The 12,555-nt window shown below is 56.2% G+C and overlaps 2 protein-coding genes across 2 annotated transcripts; both read left to right on the top strand.

The window, feature by feature from the left end:
- Window positions 1–1,130: 1,130 nt before the first annotated feature.
- LOC120859244 (translation initiation factor IF-2-like) lies at window positions 1,131–2,929 on the top strand. Its single transcript, XM_040235420.1, has 2 exons — window positions 1,131–1,582; window positions 1,728–2,929. The coding sequence occupies exons 1-2, from the start codon at window positions 1,337–1,339 to the stop codon at window positions 2,022–2,024; spliced, it is 543 nt and encodes a 180-aa protein (XP_040091354.1). The 5' UTR covers window positions 1,131–1,336; the 3' UTR covers window positions 2,025–2,929.
- Window positions 2,930–4,628: 1,699 nt separating this feature from the next.
- LOC120859243 (tumor necrosis factor receptor superfamily member 26-like) lies at window positions 4,629–12,409 on the top strand (the record flags this gene model as incomplete). Its single annotated transcript, XM_040235419.1, has 5 exons — window positions 4,629–4,832; window positions 8,136–8,223; window positions 8,974–9,102; window positions 10,721–10,835; window positions 12,262–12,409. Coding segments are annotated over exons 1-5 (582 nt in total), but the record flags the coding sequence as incomplete, so codon positions are not given.
- Window positions 12,410–12,555: the final 146 nt, after the last annotated feature.

Genomic DNA, 12,555 nt, shown 5'->3' with positions numbered 1-12,555 from the left:
CCAAATGTATGTCTTCGCATATAGTTTTGTTTTTTCCCCAGTCAATGTGCAGATGGTCCCCGACGCTGGACAATACGACTTTTCAGGTTTTTTGGTTTTAAAATGGTGCAAAAGCGATAAATATCCAGTAGAAACCGAGCTTTGAATTTTGATCTATCTCTGGACTAGCGATAGGCAGTCTGCTGCTATCCCGGGTTGCTGGGTGTCAGCAGTAAGGCTCAGCTCTGAGCTAGCTGCTCAATCACCAGGGTAAACAACTGATGGACCAGATTTCCCTGGGGGCTCAGTAAAGAATCTGTTTGCCAGTGCCGGGGACATGGGTTGACTCCCTGACCTGGGAAGATACCACATGCTGAGGGGCAACGAAGCCCCCGAATCACAACTGCTGAGCCTGTGCCCCGGAGCCTGGGAGCAGGATAAGAGAGCCGCCGAAATGCACAGCCTGCGCTGCAACCAGAGAAAACCCCTGTAGCAGGGGAGACCCAGAACCGCTCAGCTCAGCTCAGCTGCTCAGTTGTGTCCAACTCTCTGCAAGCCCACGCCCTGCAGCACGCCAGGCCTCCCTGCCCATCACCAACTGCCGGAGCTCACTCAAACTCATGTCCATTGAGTCGGTGATGCCATCCAACCATCTCATCCTCTGTCGTCCCCTTCTCTTCCCGCCTTCAATCTTTCCCAGCATCAGGGTCTTTTCAAATGAGTCAGTTTTTCACATCAGGGGGCCGAAGTATTGGAGTTTCAGCTTCAGCATCAGTGCTTCCAATGAATATTCAGGACTGATCTCCTTTAGGATGGACTGGGTGGATGTCCTTGCAGTCCAAGGGACTCTCAACAGTCTTCTCCAGCACCACAGTTCAGAAGCATCAATTCTTCAGCGCTCAGTTTTCTTCACAGCCCAATTCTCACATCCATACTTGAGTACTGGAAAAACCACAGCTTTGACTAGCTGGACCTTTGTTGATAAAGTAATGTCTCTGCTTTTTAATAAGCTGTCTAGGCCAGGGCTCCGAGACGGAGGACCGGCCCGAGGCAGTGGGTGTCGGAGGCCCAGGCCAACCTCGAGGCCAGACCGTGTGCAGGGCAGGCTCCGAGAGGAGACACACACTGCAGGAACCCTGTAGTGGAGGCCATACCTCTTGGAAGGTTCTAGAAATAGCAGGGCCAGACAGCTGTGGGGAGGCGTGCCAGGCTCACTCCTGAGTGTCCCTGACAGGGTCCCTGGGCTGGGGGAGGGATGCAGGGCACGCCGGTGCTCCAGGAGCCCTGGGGCCTAGAGTAGAACCTCCTGCCCCCAGCTGACCGCACATCCGCTGCCTGTCTTCACAGGAGACGCTGAATGCATGGAGCTGGTGAGCATGGTCCCAGGCCGGGGGCGTGCCTCCTCCCTCAGCCCGAGCTCCGTGCAGGTAGCCCTGGCTCCCCTCCCCTGCCCACCACGGAGCCTTCCAATGCCTGCGCTTTCCCTGCTCTTGATTCAGCGGGAGCCACGGGCCCTGAGCTGGAGAAATCTTTGATTCAGTTCACGACAGGAGCCCGAGCCGCCCAAAGGCCTCGTGTCCTGGTGAAGGCACCCGAACACTTGGTCAGGGCAGAGCTGGGACCAGACCCGGCCCATCGGCCCTGCTTCAATCTCTGCAAACCTGCCCTGCCTGAACCTCCTCGGGACCCCCGGGGTCGGGGCACACCTGCTTAATTACCCCTGTTAAAATCTTTTCTTGTGTTTTTAGCTGCCTCAAAACTCAGTATCCAGCATGCCCTCCGATCAGGACGGAAGTGCAGAGTCTTCAGTGCCTACGAAGGGGAATCTAAACCAGCGCGAAGACAGCGTGGACATCCCGACTGAGGCCCCTGCCGCCACCAGGGCCCTGCAGAGCCTGGCGGATTTCAGCGGCCCACAGGCTGTGGCAGGTGAAGGAGCCCAGGCCCCGGAGTGGTCCCCAGAGCCTGCCCCCCCGGACCCGCAGAGACGGCCGAGTTCTCCGCGGACCTGGAACTGGCAGGACGGTTGTGAGTCTGGAAGTTAAGAGAGACGACCACAGCATCTGTCCCAGCGAGGCTCCTCTCCAAGGGTTGGCAGGGAAACCCCTGAGGATATCCACAGCCTGATTTCAGGGGGGACTCTGCGTGCCCCGAGGTCCCCTGTGCTGGCCGCGCCTGCCTCGGGAGCAGCAGAGCCTGGCCCGGATGCTGCGGGTGTGACTGGCGGCCCCCATGGTGGGACTCAGGCAGTGTCGCTCCGCCAGCCCAGCTTGGTGTCGGCACTCTGCCAGGACCTGGGGGCAGAGGGGCAGGTCCCTGTCCTTGGCTGCCATCATGAATGACTACAAACCGACCGGCTTAAAACCACAGACACACACTGTCTCACCGTCTGGGGGCCGGGGGTCTGAGATCAAGATTCGCGGGCCTGGTCTCTCCGAGGCTCCCGGAGGCTCCTTCCTGCCCTCTGCCAGCTTCCAGTGGTCGCTGGCGGCCCTTGGCTGGTAAACCTCTCCCTCCAGTCTCTGCCGCGGTCATCCCGGGTCCTCCTCCTCTGTGTATCTGTGCCTGTCTCTTCTCTCTTGGGAATAAGTTGCTGCGGTTTGAAGCCACTCAGACAAGGGTGACATGTTCTAGAACCACTCACTGTGACTCTGTGCAAGCTCCCCCCCAATCTGCTGGCCCCTGTGACTTTGTCTGTGGTGTCCTTTTGTGAGCAGAAATCTTGGTATCAGTGGAAGCGGGTGCATCTGGTTTGAGCCTCACCAGCTGTAGGTTTTAAGGCTTGTTTGAGAAGCGCTTCACACGCCCCAGCCGCGGGTCCACAGCGCTGAGCTGCGTCTGCCTACTCAGCTCTACAGCTTTCTGGTTTTCATTTGCATGCTCGATGCACATGGACTTCCCTTCTGTGTACTGTATGAGGTGAGTGTGAAAGTTGCCCAGTCGTGTCTGACTCTTTGTGACCCCATGGACTGAATAGTCCATGGAATGCTCCAGGCCAGAATGCTGGAGTGGGGAGCCTTTCCCTTCTCCAGGGGATCTCCCCAACCCAGGGATCAAACCCAGGTCTCCCTCATTGCACGTGGATTCTTTACCAGCTGAGCCACAAGGGAAGCCCCTAGGATGTGAGGTAGGAATCCACATATACACTGGATGCCTGGCCTCCGTGGGGACACAGCCGGAGCGCACGTGCACACCAGGTCCTTAGTGTACATCAGGGCACACCCACTGTGCTGTGCATTCCACAGGTTTAGACAGATGCTTAGGCCACATTTCCACATTTACAGGGTCACAGAATAATTCACCATCCGAAGGTCTCTTACAGTTATATGTAAACAGATTAATTCATTTATTCATCCCTGCCCCTTCCCCCAACCCCCAGTAACCACTGATCCTTTTACGGGCTCCATCATTTTGCTTTTTCTCAGAACGGCACGGAGTCGGAACTATAACCAAGCAGGACCCTTAGGCCTTCCTAGAACACACTCACCCCCAGGCACCATGTCCTCTACCCGTTCTTTACGCGGTGCCCTCGGCCACCTCTCTGGCACCCTGGACCTTTCAGGGCAGACTGGGCCACCCAAGTGCAGCCTGACCCACCAGCCCCTCCACCCCCTGCCCCCTGCCGCCTCGGAGTCTCCTCCAGAATTCTCTTCCTGTCCTTGGTAGGCCGAGAACTCGTCTAAATCAACAATGAAAAATGACAAGAAAGCTGGGTGGGCATAGTCCCAGGTGGCCAGTGCCCAGACAGATGGTTACGACGCGCTCCTGTGTCAGGCAGCTCCTCCAAGCGGTGAGGACCTGGACTCGGTCTCTGGGCCCATCAGGTCAACTCTTGGGCATCTAGATGCTGGTGGTGAAAAATCTAGAATGATGTGGGGTTCAGAGCTGTGCTATGCACCCCCGACCCCACTCAGCACCCCCTTCCTGGCCCATGGACAGTGGCTGACCTGCCTCCCAGGGCAGCTGGGCAGGAAGAGGATGGAATGGTGGTCAGGGAGGGTGGAAACTCAGGAGGGCTCAGGCCCAGGGCCACACCCAGAGCAGCAGAAGGAACTTACACCCTCCTCACCCTTCCCCGGCTTGGGGGAAGTGACAGCAACTTCTAGTAGGGAGACTTTCTAGCAGATGCGATCCAGGTCTGTTCAGGGCTCAGAGACCCAAGAGCTGGCCGGCCCCTCCTGGAGCACAGGATTCTAGGCGGGGGTGGGGGACGCTGGAGGAGGTGCAGGACTGAACGGGCCTGACTGTTGATGTGCTGGGCTCTATCCTGCTCTTCGCAGGAAGGAAGGGTCTCACCCCCTTGAATCCTCTCATCCATTGCAGGGCATCCCACCCACCTGGCTCTAACCAGCAGCTCAGAGGATCCGGGGGGTCGAGGCGGGAGGGGAGACAGACGCGAGGTTTGCCGCAGCCTGCGAGCACTCGCCGGAGCCCTCGGGGCATCTGGGCCCGAGAGCGCGCGCCGCGGGGACGTCCTGGGCTGGGCTGGGGGCTGGGGCCTGGGCTCCCGGGGCGTGCAAAAGGGGGTTGGCGGCTCGGGCAGGGAAGCGCAGGGCCGATGGACCTTACAGTCCCTCTCGCTACCCCCGCGCCCCTCGTCGCGCCCCTCGTCCCACCCCCGGATCGCTTGGCAGGGCTTCGCGAGAAGCAGAAAGGGCGGTTCTCCAGGACTCCGCGAACCGGAACCGCGCTCGCGATTGGGCGGCGGCGGCGTCACGCTCCGGAGGGGGCGGTGCCCAAGTCTGCCTTGCATGGGTCGCCGCGCCGCCCTCGGCAGCGTCGCCATGGGCGGGATGCGCTGTGTGTTCTTGCTCCTGCTCGCTGTGCTGTTCTTGCCACTGCTCCCCAATCAGGTGGGACGGCGAGAGCGGGGCCCGGGGCCTGGGCTGCGGGGCTGCGGGGCTCGGGGTGGCAGGACCCGCGGACCCGGGGATCCGGGGAGGACGGTGTGCCGGGGCGCGCGCCCAAGTGAGGCTGGCACCGGCAGGGGGACCCTCGAGGAAAAACTTGGATGAAGCGTGAATTTCATCAGAAAGGAAACCGGTAACACCGCGCACCCAGATGCCCAGCGGGGAATCTTCCCCAGCCTGAGCCCCATGCTGGGTCCAGCCTGCTGTACCCCCTCTGCCTGCCGGGGAGCGCTGAGGGGGCTGGCGGAGAAACGGCGGGGCGGGGTGGAGGCCGGCGAATGGGCGCGGGGCGGTGGGGCGACGAACGGGCGCCGAGGAGACCGGCGGAGAGGGGAACGGGGACGGCTGGAGGAGAAGGGGGCGCTGCGGGGAAGCCCGGCGGAGAGGGGAACGGGGGCGGCTGGAGGAGAAGGGAGCGCTGGTGCGGGGAAGCCCGGCGGAGATGGGAACGGGGGAGCTGGAGAAGGGGGCGCTGCGGGGGAGCCCGGCGGAGGTGAGCGTGCGGGGTGCGGTGGGCTTGGGGGGGCGGTGAGTCAGCGGAAATCTGACCACAAGGTGCCAGCCGCGGCCTCAGCACTCGGTGCGATCAAATTCCTCTTAAGGTTTAAAAGCTCTAGTGTGTGACTCCCGCTGACGTCATTGTGCTTTGGCCCCAGGGAAGATGCTTCGGTGCCTTTTCTTCAGCCTCTTGGCCAGTCATAAATCTTTCTTGGAGAAGTATCTGTTTTAATCTTTTGCTCATTTTCTTAAGTTTTTTATTTTTTTCCTGATTGTTCAGTTTTAAGTATTCTTCATGTGCTTTGGATATAAAGCTTTGATCAGATATACCTTTTTTGAAGGTTTTGTCCGAATTTGTGGCTGGTCTCGTCATTCTCCTAACCCTATCTTTTGTAGAAATTTTCTATTTTGATGAAACCCAGTTGATCAGTTTGTCCTCTATGACTGTGCTTTCTAGCTTCCTGTTTTCTCCTAGGTTTTCTTCCAGCAGTTTTTATAGTGATATCTTTTATTTTAAAATGTTATTTTTGGTTGTGCTCCCCTTGTGGCTCACAAGGGTAAAGAATCTGCGTGCAGTGCGGGAGACCTGGGTTTGATTCTTGAGTTGGGAAGATCCCCTGGAGAAGGGCATGGCACCCCTCTCCAGTATTCTTGCCTGGAGAATCCCATGGACAGAGGAGCCTGGCGGGCTACAGTCCTTGGGGTGGCAAAGAGTCCCACGCGACCGAGTGACTGACCACATCTCCCCACCTCCCCTCGCCCTAAGCAACCGCCAATCTACTCTGTCTCTAGTTTCTAGTTTCCTGATTCTAAATGTTTCATACGAATGAGATTATATCATGCACGAGCTTTATGACTGACTTCTTTTACTTAGCATAAGGATTTCAAGAGCCATTCATGTTTTTCAAGGCTCATCCATAATATTCCATTGTAGGGATTTATCCCATTTTGTTTAACTTTTAAACACAAATCTATAGGTAAAACTGTAGATGAAAAGAAACACCCGTATCCATTCTTTCCCCCTGTACCTACTGGTCCGCTCACCCTTGCTTGTAGTTTCAGTAGTTTGATTCATTGTAGTTGTTCAAACGCTAAGTCGTGTCCAAGTCTTTGCAACCCCATGGACTGCAGCACACCAGGCCTCCCTCTCCTTCGCTATCTCCCTGAGCTTGCTCAAACTCATGTCCGTTGAGTCGGTGATGCCATCTAACCATCTCATCCTCTGTCGTCCCCTCCTCCTCCTGCCCTCCATCTTTCCCATCATCGGGGTCTTTTCCAGTGAATCAGCCCTTCCCGTCAGGTGGCCAAAGTATTGGAGCTTCAGCTTCAACAACAGTCCTTCCAAAGGATAGTCAGGGTTGATTTCCTGTAGGATGGACTGGTTTATCTCTTTGCTGTCCAAGGGCTTCTCAAGAGTCTTCTCCAGCCCCGCAGTGTGACGGCGTCAATTCTTTATGGCCCAAGTCTCACATCCATTTGTTTGTCCTCCACCAACCTCTCAATCTATAATCTTGCCTTACACGTGTTTCTGTTTCAAGACACCTGACTTAATATATACTCAATTCACTAACTGGGAACTCACGGCCAGTGGCACTGTACGGCCTGCTTGTACAAAGTTTCTTTAAGATGCCTTTTTTCTACACATGTAGACACATCGCAGCCTTCTGTCCTTCAGAACACCAGATGAGACTGGCTAGGAGACCTTGCTTTTCTTTCTTTTTTGCCGAGGCACACGGCATGCTTGATCTTAGTTGCTCGGCCAGGGATAGTACATGTGCCTCCCATGTAGTGGAAACACAAATTCTTAGCCTTTGGACCCTAGGGAACCATTTTAAACGTCAAGATCACCAACCAAAGACATGAAAACCAGGTGCAGAAAGGCTACAGTTTACGCTGCAAGCTGGCAGAGGAAGGCAGCAGCACCTGGGTGGACCCAACTGGACCTGTGTTTCCAGGATGTGTTGAGGAGGGACTCTTGCCCTCCTGTGTATGTCCAGGAAGACATCAGGGGTCTCGACGCTGGGGTAACTAACACATTTCAGCATGTAGGCAAGTTCAAAAACACAGAATTCAGTGAACAATTGAGGCTCAACTGTCCTAGAGAAACAAACGTGAAACCGTATATAAACAGGAGCTCCTCAGAATACAGAAAGCAAAGAATGACGTAATTACACGATGAAATCTGGAGTCCACAAACTTGGTACGAGAGCTTAATACACCTCAAAACCAAGAAGTCGAGCAGCATAGGAAATCGGTATGGATTTGTGGTTCCTGGGACCTTGTAATTGACGGGCTCCTATGTGCACATTCAGACACAGACGCTCAGATCCCTGTTCCCAGCACACAGACAGTGGCCTCTCTTGACAAAGTCTATGTGCAGCTGCTGGAAACAGGAACTGTATGCTAGAAGAAAATCAAAGACTCACTCAACTCCAAAGGATCACGACCGCAAAGGGTCTACTTCTGACCAGGCACAGGGAGCAGACGTCAGTCACGGAGGTGCCAGCAGATCCACCCGCGTTCGGGGGTGAAAGAGCGTATTCCCCACACAGCCCTGCTCTGTACTGCGAGTGGAGCAGCAGGGAGCCCGAGGAAAGTCCCCAGCCTGAGCCTGCCCGACGACGTCCCCTCCTGAGGGAGGCCGCACCCCGGGGGAGCTGACACTCCCTGCTCAGGGGTGTCAGTGTCTGCTCCCATCAGGAGGGAAAAAGTCTTCTGAAAATGCCCATGTCCCCTCTCTCATTGAAGGTCACCATGGCGACAGGGAAGACCTCGTGTAACCCAGGCGAATATGAGGTCCTAGGAAACCTTTCCTGCAGCAGAGTCTGTCCGGCTGGTAAGTCTGAGGTGATTTCCAGAGCTTTGCAGGGAATACTTCCTGCTTGGGAGCGGGGAGGTCGGGGACCCTTTGAGCAGAGCTGGGGGCCACCTGCGGGGAGAACCTGGCTGTCTGGGGCGGGGGAGAGTCTGTCCTTGGCAGCCACCAGCACCCTGGACCCCGTCCAGACACACAGGCACAGGCCCATGTGATCAGCTAAGTCCCTTCCCAGCCCCCTCTGTGAGGGGCAGCTGTCCCGTCACCACGGGCATCCCCCTCCCCGCACACACCTGCACACACCACGCATCTCGTCCAGGAACCTGTGCCTTCCAGGGGCCTGTGGCTCAGAGCCCAAGCACCTGGTACCTGGACCCATAGCCCCGTACCCTCCCCACACTCCCCAGCCCACCCACCTGTACACACACTACAGACGTTCATACACACACACCTCTGCATTCACACGCACACCTGCAGGAACCACGTGTAGGGAACAAAGGGGCGCCGTTCGTCTGAGTTGAAGTCTTGTGACCTTGCTCCAGCGCCCACGTGCTGCAGGGCATCGGTAAAAGCTGGAGGGTGGTTCGGGTCCCTGGTCTCTGGGACGGACACCTGTGGCCTGGGATCAGACCAGCTGTGTCCAGGAGGCCGGGGTGGGTTCGGGGTACTGTGCAGGGGGTCTGGTCTCCAGGTGCCTTGGGACCTCTTCCAGCTGAGGCCTCAGAGACTGGGCGGGGTCCCCACCTCCCCTCCGTGTCCCGTCTCATGCAGGCTACTACGTAAGCAGACCCATAGACCAGGACCACCCCATCGGAGCCTGCTCGCAGTGCACGTCTGGAACTTTCAGAGCTCATCCCAGCGAGGAGAGTCGATGCACGCCGTGTGCCCAGTGCCGAGAGGGTAAGTGGCGGCAGTCTGGCTCACATGCCCCGTTGACCCGGCCCATGGGAACCTCCCCAGGGGCAATGAGTGGTCCCAGAGGAGCGTGGTGGGAGCCGTCATCAGGGAGCGTGTGTATTGCCTAAAGAAGCAGCTGCAAGGCATTAGGCTTTCAGACTTGCTGAGTATCAGTACAGTACACAAGTTCTTCTATCTCTGTGTATCGATGAGATTGTTTAAATAGATAATTTTCCATTTTATTTATCTTTAATTAGAGTGTAATTGCTTTGCAATGTTGCGTTAGTTTCTGCCTCACAAAAATGTAAATCAGCTAAGCGTATGTTTATGTCCCCTTCCTCTTCAGCCTCCCCTCCACCACCCTTGAAATGTAATTTAAAAATACCACTTGCGTTGGCAAAAAAAAAATTTGGAATAAATCTAGCAAAACATGTATAAATATATATGTGAAAAACCACCTTTAATGAAATATAAATACAGAGAGAAATACCACAATATAGTAAACAAGAAGGCTCAGGGTTTTGTTTTTCGTTCGTTGTGGCCATGCTGTGTGGCTTGCAACATCTTAGTTCCCGACCAGGAGTTGAACTTGGGCCCTGGAAGTGAAAGCTTCACGTCCTAACCACTGGACCACCAGGGAACTCATGTGGTGTTGTATAAGGGTCAGTTTTTCTTGGAATGGTGCTTAGATTTTGTGCATTCCCAATGAAAATTTCAGTGTATCAGTGTGTAAATCAGTTCATCTTGCCATAGACTTTAAACTGATACAGTTTTTATTTTTAAGAGGTAAAGACATGAGACCCCCCCTGGCGGTCCAGCGGGTAAGAATGACGTGCTGATGCAGGGCACACAGGTTCATCGTCAGCTTTTCAAAGATCACGCATGCACAGAGCAGCTGCGCCCGTGGGCCACAACCTCTGTGCCCACACCCCCTAGGCCCATGCCCTGCAGGGAGAGAAGTCACCACAATGAGAAGCCACAACAAAGAGTAGCGCCCGCTCGCCACAACTAGAGAGAGTGTGCACAGAGCGGGCAAGAACCACATGGCCAGAAATAAACACATAAATAAATTTTTTTAAAAAGGTAAAGCACCCCAGCAGGAGTTGTCATGAACTTGCTGTGCCGACACCTGCTGGAACAGCTTCCTTCTTTCTTGGAAGATGAAAAGCAAGATAGCACCCTAGCTGCCCCTCGTATTCGGCTCTGAGCAGAGACAGTGAGGCGGAGTGACATTCACGTGGGGACAGAGTTGGCCCCGTGGAAACAGCCGCATAGACGTGAGATGTGGCTGCAGCCCCAGGACCCAGCCCTTCGCAGCTGGAAGGGCGGAACCCCCCAGCAATGCTGGGAGAGACCGTTCTCGGTCCACACCGAGTAGGGCTGTTGTGATCTTCCTGGGGAAACGAGCGGACAGGTTGATTTGGGGTGTATCTGAGCAGGTGGCCCTCTGCCCCAAGCCCAGATTGCCGGAGCACCCGCAGCTCCTCCTCAGACACCCAGACAGCAGGGGGGAGGTCTGGAGGTGGGTGCACGTGCTGAGCCTGGGCCTGGGCCTGGACGTGGCCGGGGGGCAGGACAGAGTCCAGGCCCCGGTGACTGACCCTCGGCCCGCCTGCAGCAGATCAGGAAGTGGTGAAGCGCTGCTCCGCGACCAGCGACCAGGAGTGCCAGTGCCAGCCGGGCAAATTCTACTGCGACTCCGTGGACTGCACAGAGAGCTGCCTCCGGTGCACCAGGTGCCACCCAGCGGTGGGAGCCGGCCAGCAGGCCTGGGCGGGCGTTCTCTTCTCCCCTCACCTGTTTGGTTTTGGGTCACTTACTCAGCCACCCCCTGGCCGGAGCCTCTGTTTTCCCATCTGTGTAATGGGGCTAATGGTAACACCAGCCCCACTGAGGAGCCCTGAGGATTAAGGCGGACGAGTCACCTGGAAGTTTCCATGTGGGGGTGAACTGGAGTCATTGCTCACCCATTTCTTCCTCCTTTCATTCGCTCATTCATTTGTGACTGTGAGCCCCGCTGTGGCCTGCGGGGTTGTATTGCAGGCCTGGGCCTCAGCAGTGGTGGAGAGCACCCCAACACGTGTGCAGTGATGGGCTCAGGAGGGACAGAGAGGCGGCAGGAGGCAGGGACCTGGAGCGGAGGCAGGGAGGGCGGGCCGGAGGGTGGAGCCGCGGGACGTCGGGGGGAGGAGAGCTGTAGGCAGGGGCGTCCCCCTGGCCCCGGCCCAGGTGGGATGGCCAGTGAGTGTTTTCTGCCCCTGATGTTACAAAGCCCCGCGACCAGGAGGCTTTTGAAAAACAAGAAAAATGTATCCTTTCACAGTTCTGGAGATCGGAAGTCGGAATCGAGGTGTCCGCAGGGCCAGGCTCTCTCCATGGGCTCTCGGGAGGAATCTCTCTCGCTTCCTCAGCTTTGCCGGCGCTCCTTGGCTCCTCGGCTTGTGGACGCTTCACTTCAGTCTCTGCTTCCGCCTTCTATGGATGGTCTCCCGTGCGCTCTCTCAGCATCTTCACATGGCTTCTCTCTGTCTGCATACATCTTCCCTCTTGTGAGGACGCTGCTCACTGACTGAGGCCCACCCTGATCCGGTGTGACCTCCTCCTAAAGGACTACATCTGCAGAGACCCTGTTTCCACATCCGGTTGCATTCTGTGGTTCCCGGTAGGCTTAGATTTGGAGCTGACTTTGAGGAAGACACAGTGGTAAAGCCACTTGTAAAATCACCTGCATTTGTAGATTCTTAAATGCAACTCAGACCAGCTTGCACTGTTGGCTCAGGAACCTGCCAGGTCCAAAGGAAGGACACCCTCCAGGTCTGGGTTGATCGGCTCTGGCTTGTCCCCTTCTGCACGAGCTTCATCTCAGGCTGCTTTCCCTCCCGGTAGAGGTACGGCCACGTCAGGTCCAGTCCTCGTGGCCACACACAGAGCTCTATCCGGGGACAGAGATGGGGGCACTTCCCCCATCTATCAGAGATTCCTAAGTTTTATTCTCATTGATCCAGTGTGGGCCAGACATCCCGGCACATGCCAGACTTCTCATGGGCCTGCCGAGGAGGTTGGGTTGGTCCCTCTAACCCCTGACTGGTGGGTGGTGAGTAAGATTCTCTGGGTCAGCCCGAGCGAGGGGAAATGATGCTCACAATTTCTTTATTCTCTCAGATGTGAAGATGGTGCCATCCTTCAACCCTGCAATGCCACAAGCAATACAATTTGTGCCTTAAATCCACAGTCAGGTAAGGGCCCGCTTCCATCTCTTAAATCCGTACAGGCCAAAGGTGGAGGCTCTGAGGGTCGCAAAGTCTCTGTTGTCGGAACTCATCTTTGTTGCTGCAACGAAAGCAGCCAGAGGCTGTGATCAGAGGTGCTTGGCTGTGTGTCAGGAAACTTTGTTCATAAAAGTGGGCCGTGGGTCATCGCTCGTAGACTCCTGTCTTGAGTGAACAGGATCCTTGT

Source organism: Oryx dammah, unplaced genomic scaffold, assembly GCF_014754425.2.
Source record: "Oryx dammah isolate SB20612 unplaced genomic scaffold, SCBI_Odam_1.1 HiC_scaffold_338, whole genome shotgun sequence".
NCBI lineage: Eukaryota > Metazoa > Chordata > Mammalia > Artiodactyla > Bovidae > Oryx > Oryx dammah.
This window is presented reverse-complemented; position numbering and strand designations above follow the sequence as displayed.